The sequence below is a fragment of the Stenella coeruleoalba genome (genome assembly GCF_951394435.1).
Source record: "Stenella coeruleoalba genome assembly, chromosome: 20".
In the NCBI taxonomy this organism is placed as follows: domain Eukaryota; kingdom Metazoa; phylum Chordata; class Mammalia; order Artiodactyla; family Delphinidae; genus Stenella; species Stenella coeruleoalba.
Window position 1 is genome coordinate 24,094,846 of NC_137166.1, and position 13,890 is coordinate 24,108,735.

General features: G+C 36.5%; 1 protein-coding gene and 1 long non-coding RNA gene across 2 annotated transcripts in view; one reads left to right on the forward strand and one right to left on the reverse strand.

Moving 5' to 3' along the window:
• The window catches only part of CDH8 (cadherin 8), a 1,195,405-nt gene extending 1,188,464 nt beyond the window's left edge, over positions 1-6,941 (forward strand). Inside the window, exons 10-11 of the mRNA XM_079908494.1 lie at positions 3,962-4,213; positions 5,644-6,941. Of these exons, the coding sequence (XP_079764620.1) occupies positions 3,962-4,213; positions 5,644-6,137 (746 nt within the window). The 3' untranslated portion in view covers positions 6,138-6,941. The remainder of the gene's footprint in view (positions 1-3,961; positions 4,214-5,643) is intronic.
• LOC307179400 overlaps positions 1-13,890 on the reverse strand; it is a 116,456-nt gene that overhangs the window by 78,256 nt on the left and 24,310 nt on the right. The gene's annotated exons all lie outside the window — the stretch shown is intronic.

Consider the following 13,890-nt stretch of genomic DNA (forward strand, 5'->3'; position numbering starts at 1 on the left):
GTCTCTTTCCCTGACTACACCCAAGTTGTTAAACTCCACTGATTGCCAGATGATTTCTGTATTGTTTTAATTTGGGGCCCTAAATTGTTCTACAGACTAATCCAACCCAATTTGGGCTCCTTCAAAAGGGTATTTCCCTTGGCAAGTGTTTCAGATTTGTTTTGAACCTGGCAGCCTCCTCTGCCTCTCTTTCCTGGGTTCTTTGCTTCTCCACTGAGGCAAAACTTTGAGCCATTGGCTTTGGAGCTGAATTGGAGACTATGCTGGGTTTCTCAGAGTGACGCCTCTACTGTAGGAGCCGGGCACTTGATGCAAGGGAACAGTAGCCTCAAGTCTTTTGGGCTTGGCTCTCCCAGTGTGAAACCACTGCTTTACAGTCCAGGGCAAGCACAATTGCGGCCCTGTATTCCCTGTGAAGCCTTGCCAAGGTAGAGCCTCTGCTGCACAAGTATAGGCTGTGAAGAAGAAAGGAGCCCCTCTTCTTGGCCATAACAATTCAGCATTTAGTTGATCAATAGGTAGCTAGGAGCAGGGTGAGAACTGGCAACACCTTGCCCTCCAACTGCTAGCTGGGGCCGGGGGGTGGGAGCCCTGTGTTCTTGGCTGAACCAGTTTGGAGTGGAGTTTCCATCTCGCAGAGCTGAGAGAAGGGATGAAGGAACTAGGTTCCTACCAGACTCTAATAGATTTTCTTGAATAAACATTTCTGCATTTGCTGCTTGTCTCCAGGACCATTTCCAGAGACACTCATTTTTTTAAATGTTATTTTATAATTCTCCCCAGTTCCACTGGGGAGCAATTCTGTGGAGTTCCTCATATTATCATGCTCCTCACACATATCTCTGTGTTGAGATATATTTTTATAAGTAAAAAAAAGGTTTAGAAGTTTACTAGAATTAAAATCCATGCATAAAACAATCAGGTGAACAATGAGATGAAAATATAATTTTAAAAAGGTAATATTTACTAAAGAAACAAAGTACATGCAGTACTAATAATAAGTGTAAAAAATATGTGAAAATCTCTTGTAGCTAAAATAAAAACATTTTAACATATATTAAAGAAAATAAAGAAACCACGATATTGGTATAGAAGACGAAACATAATAAAGCTGTCAGTTCTCTCAATTTATTTACATCTTAATATAATTTCTACAAAAACTCTTACAGGAATTTTCACGGAACTTGATAATCTCTTCTATATTTGTCAGAGATTAGCAAATGAACAAGTATAGCTGAAATATTCCTAAAGAAACACAACAGGGGAAAATACCCTAACAAACATCGAGATTTATTACAAATTTTTCATACATAAAAAGCATGGTATTGATGCAGGATTAGAAAAACAGAGCACTGGAACATGACAGAGAGCCTAAAAGGATGAAGATGCAAAAAAAATTGATTTGTGACTGAGAATTGAAGATCAGTGGGTAAGGGATAAGTTATTCTATAATTAACCTTGGGAAAATCAATAATCAGTACAGAAAAAACCAATTCCATACAATTGTTTAAATGTGAAAGGTAACATTATGAGAACTAATTTTTATATAATTAATAATTTAAAAAATAAGGCTAAATGACTAATCATTAAAGAGATGGATAAAATGACTACATTGAGATTAAAATTTTAATAAAATGAAAAGGCATCATATGTTTTAAAGAAACAAACCAGAACTTTGTTAAAGATATTTGCAACATGTAGATTGAAAGAAACATGTATTTCAAATACATGAATTTGAAGTGTGTGAAACTGCTAATATTCAATGTTTTTTTTGAGTGTTAAAATAATGACAATTCAATTTGGCCTAATGAAATAACTAAATAATTAATAAATGCAAGTTCCAATCAAAAATATGGTAAAAAATTAATAGGCAAATAGGGAATTGACTTTGCCTGGAAGTAGCAGGTAAATTTTAGCAAAAATGACTCATAGACTCCCTTTACTCAGTCAGTAATTTTCTTTATATAGAAAGGGAGCAACACGTACAGATACCAGGAGTAGTAAAAAATGAGTATGAGTTTGGTCTTAGACCCATCAATGCTTTTCTAAGTAATAAAGGAGATGGTTTTGTTCTGCAATGAGTAATACTTCTGCTGCAGTTTCTAAATTATCATTATAGTTCGTTTTAAAGAGGGAATATGCAAAGATAGTTTCTCATATAAATAATGTTGACCACAGAAAGACAAAAGCCTCGTTGTAATTTTATTAATTGCATCTTGAAGAACAATTCCCATCTTCTGTTTTGAACTATGGTATATGAAATCACCCACAAATGTTCCTTGTACTAATTTTAACTGTATTCAGTCTTGTCACACACTTTCTGGAAATGTAACACAGCTATATATTCTGTATCTTTTTTGAGATGGTGTTCTCCTGCTTTTAGCTTAGTGCTATTTCCTTCTATGTCATGGAAATAAAGATGACTAGATCATTTGGAATACCACTGCTTACTTCCACTAGAGACTTCTTTTCACTCTTCAAATTACTAAATAATGAGGCACAACCAGCAATAATTTAGAAAAAAAGAAATTGTTAACTCAGAGTTTTTTCTTTTTCTTTTCTCTTTAACTGCTTACTAGCAAGGCATTGTAGGTCCACATATATCTTAAACAAAGCAAAACCAAATATAATTTATACATTTATTTTAGGGAATGTCACTTTTTTTTGAATTCTGGTATAGTACTATATGGTACAGAAGATTTAACACATTTACTTAAAATCACTTGAGTGGAATATCTATTCATGTATTTGTGTATTCTGGAAACCACTAGGACACTGATGACCAGGAACTGGACAGCAATGGTTTGGAATGCCTGCCTTAATATGCAACAACGAGGTAGACAAGTGTCCTGGGGTCTGCAAACTTGCCAATATTTGAAAAAATCCCACTGAAATAATAATTTTGCCCAAATTGTACTGCACACATTAACCAAAGTTATGTTTATTTGCTTTTGGCTGGAATATCAGTGTGAAATAATCAGTGTTCCCATGTTGAATAGACCTATGTCTTTCATTAATCAAAATGAGAAAATAGATTAATAATTTATATATATATGTATATGTATATATATATAGATATATACACATATATACACACATATATAGCTATAGTTCATTAGATAGGGACAAATGACAATAAAGAGTTCATTTTGGGGGTGAAATTTTGAGAACAATAGCGCTACCACGGGACCAATCACTTCTCACTGGCCAGTTCTATATCGAGCTGAAGTATGCCATTAAGTATTGCTTAAATGTCCTTAAGTGTTGCTCCAGATAACCAATATACATTTCCATATGATTAATTAATACATTAAAAATGGACCACCTGCTCCTATGACTTTTCATCACTTAATTCTTATTTGTGTAACCACTAGAGGTCTTCTCTGCAGAATTTTAAAATATGTGGCATATCTCCTCCAATTGGCAGTAAATGGGACTTTTGTTACGTGTTAGTGTAAAATGCTCTAGAGCATGAGTAAGTGTTTTTAGGTACCTGTGGGAGTCAAATGCATTGTTTTGTATGCCATACTGTCATATAGTCTACTCTTAACACAAAGCTTTTCAAACATGACTTTCAAATGTGATGAAATTCTGTCACGTTTGCATTATCAGGACAAACGAGAGAACATTAAACTTATTTATGGGGACTTGGGGTAATTTGTGTCTTCTAAAAGGACACTTGAAGATCATTTTTGTAAAAGAAATCTTTTGCATTTACAAGGTGGTGGTAAAACACAATTAGTTTATCCTGAGACCAAGCTTACTGAACCTGTTAGGGTGTGGATGTTTTGGTCCATGCCAACTGGGAAAGTGGGAAAGGGGAGAGGGAGAGAGCTGGAGTGGTTCAGTGGAGTTGGGATTGTCTTGAGGCTTGCAGAGGATTTATGAACTAGAAAAACAAGTGTTGTTTGGGCAGCCGTTTTGAAATGATGCAAACTATTGTAATTTTCACTTTTTCCAGATAATTCCCTCAGCATTTTGGCAAAGCATAATGGATTCAACCGCCAGAAGCAAGAAGTCTATCTTTTACCAATCATAATCAGTGATAGCGGGAATCCTCCTCTGAGCAGCACCAGTACCCTGACCATCCGGGTCTGTGGCTGCAGCAGTGATGGTGTTGTCCAGTCTTGTAATGTTGAAGCTTATGTACTTCCGATTGGACTCAGTATGGGCGCCTTAATTGCCATATTAGCATGCATCATTTTGCTGCTAGGTATGTATTTTCTTCATAGCCGAATGGTCACCATTTTTCTGGTTCATAAATGACTGTAAAGAAGGACAGAAAACCCTAACCCAGCCTAGAAAACCCTAATTAGCATTCTTTGGAAGAAAAATTCCTTTGTATATACTTCTCCAAGCTTTGAGGTCACTAAGAGAAGGGAAAAAAAAAAGAATTGTAATAGTAAATATTCAATTGGAGAGAACTATTCAGTGCCTTTTTAAATCCCATCACTGGTGAAAAGACTAAGCATAATGGTGGTGGAAGTGGGGATGGACCTTTATGTGGTTACAACAGCAACTATTACATTAGAAGGCCTCCAGATCTTCTGGTACACACCAGTTTACTTCAATGGGGGCACACCTATGTCCAAAATACTCTTTTATCTAAACAATGTATAGATTGGGTTACTGAGTCCATCCAATCACAAAATTTGGTAAGACAAAAAAACAAACAAAAAAAAACCCAAGCAAACAAAAAATACATTTTCTTCAAAATTGCATTGTTTCTCAGATATTTTTCTTGATACTACAATCAAATTTAGATGAAGATTGCAAAATAAGAAAAAGTTTTTGTAACTTTTCTACTAAAAAATCCAATTATAAAAATGAGATTAGACAGTAGGAAGACACACAAAAGGAAAGTTATATCTTATCCTGCCCTTAGATGAAGGTTATGTCAGTTTTTACCTTCCTGGTTACATCTGTTCTGTTCACCCAGTACCCTGAGTTGATCATCGTTTCCCGCCACATTTTTTTAATGTCATTAGCCCAAGTTTGGTGTGGCTGATCTGGCTAGTTTTTTATGTGTTCCTCTCCCTTCCCAGACCCGTAGTCCTACCTTACCAGATAGTGGAGTGCTAGCTTTCATACAAGAGAAGAAGTTGCCCATGCAAAGTTGACATTCACCTTAATATATCACTTCATCTGTGAATGGACATTATTTTATTGGAAAGAGTCTTGAAGGACTGATTTTAAAAAAAACACAAAATGTACTGAATATGATCTGTTCAGCTCCTTTTTCTTTATAGAAGAGGGTCATGGAGCCAAAAAGTATTGAACAAACTGCCCAAGACACACAGCAAGTTAGCTATGCTATCGGTGCTGTTTCCCTTTTTGGGCCGTTCACTCTAGAGCTCCTAACGGTATTAAATGTAGCTTTCACCATAAACAAATGCAAACCTGTGCTTTTAACCCAGCTTCTTCATCACCATTTAATAAACAGAAGCAACCTGGAATAGAATTCACTCAAAATCCACTGCTCATACTTCAGAAAGGTATTTCACTTAATTCCCAAGTGAATGCATGAAAGGTACGTGCTCAATGAGTTTTTAAATAGCGCCCCTCTCTCTTAACATACACGATGCGTTGCTTGTGAAATTATACCTGAGTCTGGCTAATCGCTATTTTGTGTTTTTCCTGTAGTCATCGTGGTGCTGTTTGTAACTCTGCGGCGACACAAAAACGAGCCTTTAATTATCAAAGATGATGAAGACGTGCGAGAAAACATCATTCGCTACGATGACGAAGGAGGAGGGGAAGAAGACACGGAGGCTTTTGACATTGCAACTTTACAAAACCCAGATGGAATTAATGGATTTTTACCCCGTAAAGATATTAAACCAGATTTGCAATTTATGCCAAGGCAAGGGCTTGCTCCAGTTCCGAGCGGTGTGGATGTGGATGAATTTATAAACGTGCGGCTACACGAGGCAGATAACGACCCCACAGCCCCACCGTACGACTCCATTCAGATTTATGGCTATGAAGGCCGAGGGTCCGTGGCCGGCTCCCTCAGCTCCCTGGAGTCCACCATCTCAGACTCGGATCAGAATTTTGACTACCTCAGTGACTGGGGTCCTCGCTTTAAGAGACTGGGCGAACTCTACTCTGTCGGTGAAAGTGACAAAGAAACTTGACAGTGGATTAGGAATGAATCAGTGGGAACTGAGCATTCTGTAATATTCTAGGGTCACTCCCCTTAGATACAACCAATGTGGCAATTTGTTTTAGAGGCAAGTTTAGCACCAATCATCTATAAACTCAACTACATTTTAATGTTGAACCAAAAAAGTAATAATAAAAATAAAAAAGTATATGTTAGGAGGTTATAAATCTTGTGGAGTGTGAATTAAAGTATGTGGAGTGTCTAGAAGTCTTTGGATAGTTGATATTTACCTGACCACCACAAAGATTGGGATCCTGGCTCGTCCTTAGAGAAATGGTTTAAAAAGAGGAAAAAATCAAACTTAAAAAGGTGCTTTCTTAGAAAAATGGACCTGCAAGAAATTTGCTACTGCTATGTGTCTTCTGCAAGGATTTTTATAAATGCAAATGGTTTTTTCCCCTTCACCAATAAGGATCCCGCCACAAATGATAAAGCAATACTTGGTCTGCTGTACACTCTGACTTTCTGGAGCTTTGGGAGGCCTCCTAGATTATACGGTACAGTGACCACACCTTGTACATAATTGTTGGCCCCATTCATCAGAGACTGAATAGCATCTTTAAATATTGTGTCGAGCCTTAAAATATTCACATGCTTGTAATCCATTCCAGGGTGGGGACTGCCAACTCAATAGTGGGAGGAGAGAAATCCCATTCAAACAGGCTTGTTCTCTGGAAGCAGGATTACTCATCCCCCCCGGTTCATCTTCTCCCACAAGGACACAAAGATAAACTGTGTCACACAGTGGACTACATAAGAGACAGATGATTTTATTGCTAGCGCGTGAATTTATTTGTTTAATCCTCGAAATAAATATTTTATTGATGTCCATTAATGCTTTTATTTATTAAGGTTGGTAATCTATAGATTAAGGGACTATATGAAAAAAACCCTAAATTATATCCATTAATAATACTTTAGATTGTTTTATATAAATATATATACAATGACTGTTTAATACATGTACATTTTGATGAGATGAGTATGGCAGGCAATATTATCAAAAGGGAAGCTAATAGTCTCTTTAGAGTAGAAAGTGTTATTGTGACTGGTGATGGCAGGAACAGCATTTTCCCAGAGAAACTTTTGGACTGTTTTCTATTTTGTTCATAATCCTAGTATTTGGTGTTTTTACTACAAGCACAAACATCTGAAAGTATATTGATTCATGTGAATATTTAAACTCTAGACTTTTAGATGCCTACATAATGCCCTGCCCAATAAACATGCTTCAAGTTGCCTCCACAGTTTTAGAGCAGGAACTGATTTGTACATAATTTTACTGCTTCTGTTTTTAGCACTTCTCTCCCTGATCTTCATGGTGATGCACAGAATGTCTTAGACTCCAAAAGAGAACAGCACTAGAAGATGTGAGCATATTCAATTTCTAATGCAAACCTGCCATTTAGGAGTAGAAAATGTATGATAAAACTCAAGTACTACATGCAGATCATTTTAATTTTCTACTTTGCTTTAATGCAATATTGTTTATTTACTCCATGTATTGTATTCAGAGAAACTCCTGTATTGTTTCCTACTTTGTGAAATATATTTTTATAAATACCTTTGTTGTCATCACTTTTTTTTCCCATCAGATGAAGATCGGTTAACAGAGTCATCAACTCTAATTAGAATTCTAGAACGTTCAACTAAATTATCATAAGGATCACTTTTATTTGTAAGCGTCTTCATTATAAAGAACCAGAAATGAGAAATGGTTTGGCAATGATCACACAGCAAGATACCAACAGGGACATTAAAGAAACACAGTGTATGTAAAGGCTAGTCCAGCTGTGCCAGTTGGGTCCTCCTGGAAGCAAATGCTAAATCAGAGTTAGGAGTAAAAGATAAAAGAGAAAGGAAACAGGATTGAGCAGGGGAAGTTTTCATACAGGAATGCAGATTTTAAAACTTGTAAAAGTAGAGAGATTAGGAAGCAGGATTTGACAAGAGAGCCTTAGACTGCAAAGCAGACCTGACAAATCTTTGCAAGGCAAATCAGGGGTTTTAATGGAATCCTGTTAGAGGAGTCTCTCATGGGGAAAAAATAGACTCCAGGTACTTCCCTGGTGGTCCAGTGATTGAGAGTCCACCTTCCAATGCAGGGGGCGTGGGTTTGATCCCAGGTCAGGGAACTAAGATCCCACATGCCGCGGGGCAACTAAGCCCGTGTGCCCCAACTAAAGAGCCCGTGGGCCTCAATGAAAGATCCCGCAGGCCGAAATTAAGACCTGATGCAGCCAAAAATAAATAAATAAATAAATGTTAAAAAAGAAAAAAATAGACTCCAGTTGCCCTGCCCTCTCAGTCATTGGCTTGGGGCTGCCTGAGAAAAGTATGGCTTTGGCTAGAAAACCAAAGGCACCAACTTCTGGAGGCTGACTCCACTGTGATTTTTATGAAGTTTGACTATTATACTTAGAATTTACAACTACCCAGTGCTCAGTGACTTAACTGACACCTTATTGAGTTTCTCTTGCCTGAGAATAGTTCGTCTTTAGTGCTTATCATCATAGCTATTGAACACTTTTCCATGAAGTCAAAATGATGGCCCAAATTGACTTTAAAATACACCAGGACTTGGCACAGTGACTAAAGCAAATACTTGGTGAATGCAGATCATTAATGGTAGTTTTAGTAGTAACCAATACTAATATTCTGACTATCTCACATTCTAAACCAAGGCGAGATTATTACTTCACTTATCTCTTGCATACCAGACTCATTTCTAGTGTACCTTTCAGTGAAATGGCATAGGTTAGAGACATATAAACATGTCTAACAAAAATTACACTAGTTTTCAGGAGTATGAAATCCATATCTTCCAATCTTGGCAATCAATAAAATAATCTTCATATGGTGATTTTCAAGGGCAGGAGATAATATCTGGTATACCAGTTGTCCAATCTTATCTCAAAATTTACTTTGCCCAGAAAGAGAGAATGAAAGTGTGGTTTTCTTGTTGATTGTCACCATCATGCTGACTGTGCTTAATAGCCCATTTAAGGTTTTTTTAATATGGAATCAAGTAAATGATACCATGTTCATACAGGGATGAGCTATACTTTTAGAGTACCCTGAATTTAATGAAGGTCTGAGGAATATACACACACACTCTCACACACACACCCCTACCTTGACTTCAAGTACTTTTTACTTTGGCAATAGAGTTGCTAAAATTTCCTGAACCAAAAGAGGTTGATGGGGTTCCTAAACTTTTAGGATTTGAGTATGCCATACACAACTCTTTAAATAATGCATTTTTTAACTTTATTAAAGTGACTATTTTTGTCTCTGTGCATTGTTTTCTGTCGCAGCAATACTGACATATGTCTTACATATTACATGTGTGGTTATTTGGCAAAAGAAATGCTCATTCAGTCCACAGGCATTTTAGTGTGTCTGTAGGTCTTTATTGTGTCCCAAGCATCAGTCTTTTTTCATTCTTGAAACTTATCCCTGCCCAAGGGTTCTCTGCCTAATGGAGAAGAACCAGTGAGTTGGAACCAAGTGAGACAAAATTATCTCCCTCTGTCTACTTCACAATTCAAGGTCCCTGCCTGGGGAACTAATGCATCCCTGGGTGATTGGACACCACATGGGATCAATTCAGCCTCACCCCTGTTCACTATTTGAACAAATCAAATTACAAAAATGTCTTTTAAACATCCATATATGTAGACTAAAGAGTACTGAAGCCATTCTTTATAATCATCTTTTATGAGTATAGTAATAAGATTAAAAATAGTTTATAATAGGATGATTAAAATATGCTAGAAATTAAATTCAAGTTTAGCCTTGCCACGCAGAATTGTGATTTCTAGAATATGGACTTTACAGTAAAAGTGTTTTGGAGAAATGTGTGGGTAAGTGTTTGTATGTATATAAAATAAAACTTAGATTCACTGGCATCACCAGTGAAACAAGAATGCTGAGAAAGAGCCAAGTGTGTCTTTGGGAGAGTTTTTTGCTTAATCAGATGCTTAACGTAAGACAAGTCTCTGCATGAGACTTGGAAATCTCCTAGGAGCAGCAAGATTCCACACTGAGACCCAACAGAGTTCTGGGCTATGCTGAATTCTGGAGAAGGAAAAGCAGGTGCTGAGAGCTAAGTAGCCAATTACTCTTTATAGCCACATAAGACAGGAGGCAAGCAGGCCTTTCCAACAAGTTGTATTATGCGATCACTGGCTTTGCAGGGAATCTCACGAATGTATAACCTTCTGATTGCCTTTTTGATTGAAAGTTCCATCTGAGATCAGGGCAGTGCAACCAGTAATAAGATTTCAAAAAATCCCATCACTGGCACTGTTGGAAGGGCTGAGCATGACTGAAATCCCATCACTGTCAGTCAAAAAATAAGGTAACAGTGGGCATCACTATAAAAGTGATATAAATTCACAATTTAAACATGAATATCAACACTGAAAAGACTATATATAAACATATATATTTATATACACATATATATTTATATACACACACTCAAGGTTTTAGAAATAAATTTATATTTGCAATTTTTCATCTCCCAATCACATGCTACCAAAAACCTGGAATGGTGGCTTTTTGTTTTTCTGAATCTAACTTTGAAAGAAATTGGATTGAAGGTAAAGGATTTTAAATGCTGGTTTTTATTTAAGAATGAAATAATGACTCGCAATACCTGAAATCAGAATGAAATGCATAACATTGTAAAGCTGGATTAGATTTCTTTAAATATTGTTCTGTAGAGACAATAATTGTAGAATGTATTTTGCAAGGAATATAGTTTTCAACATATTTTTATTTTCCTCTATTCCAGTACTTTTTCAAATTTTTGCTATACAAAGCTTCTTTGCAAAGTTACTCAGCTGGCCAGACCATGTTGCATGTATTGTCATTGCTGTTATTGCTGTTTATGATGATTGTAGAAGACAGAAATTCTATGAGTAAAGTAGACGCTTATTTTCATTATTTTCTTCTTAGTCAAGACACATTTATGTATCACCTGGTATACTTTTTGTTGTTATTGTTTAAATGATATATTCTTGACATTAAAGATATTCTAGTCCAGTATTTTCCACCCAGTCCTAGTATTATGGGGGTCATGCCACTTAAAATCCCCCTGACTTGATGGTCTATCTATAAGAGAATTGTGTCTCCTACAAATATTGAGCCATCACCCTGCTCAACAATCGGGTTATGTAGTTGATATGGAAAGATTACATGAGATGATGAGATAGCATCTCCAAACATATTTCTTTTATTTATAAATTTGAGCTAATGAATCTCATCTAAGCTAATTGTCAAAACATTCTTTTTCTATGGTCTTGTCAACTGTTATTTGCGTCAAGGTTTAAACTTAGGTTGGTCTGACATTAAAGCCCGTGACTTTCGACTAAACAACATGTTCTGTAATTATCATGTGAGGCTCGTAATGATAAGAAATAGAAACTAAGTTACATACAGTGATATGGAAGAACTGAGGAGGAAGAAAGTGACTCTAAATGGGAAGCCTTCATGGAGAAGTTTTAAAATAAGATGAGAACTGAAGCAACAGTAATCACAGCTTTTCAAACACCCAACACTAAGAGGAGGAAATTATCAAAAGATCACATTTATAGATTAATGACATTTTTATGGACATTCAGAAAGATCTGGAAAGTGAGTGCTCATAGGAACTCTAGGTTTGCCTAAATTGAGGCATGTTTTGGGGATGAGAAAAATGAGGTTCAGAGATGTCTTAAGGGATTTTTCATGGTTAAATTACACTTCTAATAAGTGAAAGAGGCAGGAATCAAACTCTGGTCTTCTAGTTCATTGCTAGGACAGTGAAGTTGTAAGTGTTTTTGTGTGCATGTTCCCCCCTCTTTTATTTATAGAAGTTTCATCTGGGTTGCAAGGCAGGTAGGCATTTGCTGGAGGAATTGGTATTTGGTTCTCTCTTCCCCCAACTTGAGTTACCTGCCATCATCTGACACACATCTTGAGTGTAAGTATTATCTCTTGCAAGTATCTTTATTAATAGATCATAGGTGCCTCTATTATTATCCACAGATGACAGAAGAAGGGTTGTTATAAGGAATAGCACAGGATGCTGTCTGAGAAGGAAAATGGTAGAAGACAAAGGCTTCAATGAACCCAGAGACTCAGACAAGAAAAGAAAATGAAAGATCATTGAAGGTAAATTTTAATTCCTTCAGATCTCCTCTGTTCATGCAAAGATATCCAGGGCCACTCTGTGACTCCTCATAAAAATCAGCTGGGGTTTAACAGCTACGGTCTAACTGAACACAACAGGAGTTACTGGGATCCTTCTCTCTCCCTAATACGTGCATTCACTCATTGTCACTTCACCTAATGTTATTTTCTAGGTTTTCTTTAATTCAACCTCTAAAGTTTGAGAATTATTACACATTTGTCAAGTCTAATTGTTTCATGAGTGAATGGACTATCTAAGCCCAAGGACAGAGCTACAAATAACCATATTGCAAATAAACTTAAAAAAAAAGAATCTTTCTAAATTTTTTACAAATGTGTGCTAGCTTCTATAATCATAAACCATTTGCCTTGCCTTTCTAAGACATGGAGTCGGATTGGATCAATTATAGAAACAAATAAATAATAAAACATTAGATTTGTCTATGCTGTGGAAAAGGTAAATAGACAGTTCTAGAAAAGTTCAGAGAAATAATATCTAACCCTGCCAAGGCACACTGTACTGCTAGAGACTATGTTATAGTGAGTCTTGGACGGAGCAGATCAGTACTCTGGGAGCATCAGTAAGTAAGGTCAGGCTAGGTCCAGGCACTTGAAAAGGAATTGTGCTGCTGGGATAAATCTCTCAACGGACTTTACTGTTAGTGCTTCTTACCATATGAAATTCTCCATATGACAAAACTTCCAATAGCCTTATTTATTTTACAAATACATGCCTAAGATTTCCACTAATCTGAGTGCTGAGAATACAGCAGTAAATAGGACGGGATGTGTGAGGGGTCTGTTTCTTCAAAGACTTGATGGTACAGGAGAAATGTAGATGAGCAGAAGTAAGAAAAAAAAAAAAAAGATGATACAATAGAACATAAAATGGATGGGACACTAGATGTTATACATAGAATGGACAGAGTGATATTTGAGTTGCTATGTGAAATCACCATGATAAGAGCAAACTACAGTAAAGGTCTAAGGAAAAGTTTGTGTTAGCTGTTCTGCTGCGCTAAATCAATGGGCAAGAAATGAAAATGATGCCTAGATAAAAGTAGATGAGGGTGAAAGTGACACAATATGATGTGGAGAGTTGGGGAGAGACCATACTATACAAGTCCTTGTTAACCAGAATAAGGAGCTCAGGTTTACTTTACATCAAAGGCAATTGAAGGGATCTAAAAGGTAAAGAAATGATATGATCTGGCTTATATTTTTAAAAAGATCACTGCCTCCTCTAATCACCCACAGCAGAGGGATAACAGAATTTAGAGTCCTGGGGAAAGCCCTACATGGAGTATGTAAAGGAGCTTCTAGAAAATGTTACTATACTTTGATTCTTCTATATATCAATACATAAATGACACAATTAGTCTCAGGCAGAAAAAGTCCAGCCAGTCTGATTATTGTATTTCTTTAGCCTTCTAGAAAAGAAAAGGAAAAAAAAGGAAAAAAAAAGAGCCTCCATATTAATGAGCTCAGTGCTGGCTGGCGTATGATGGGTTCACTTACTGGAAATATTTCTTAATGGAAATGAA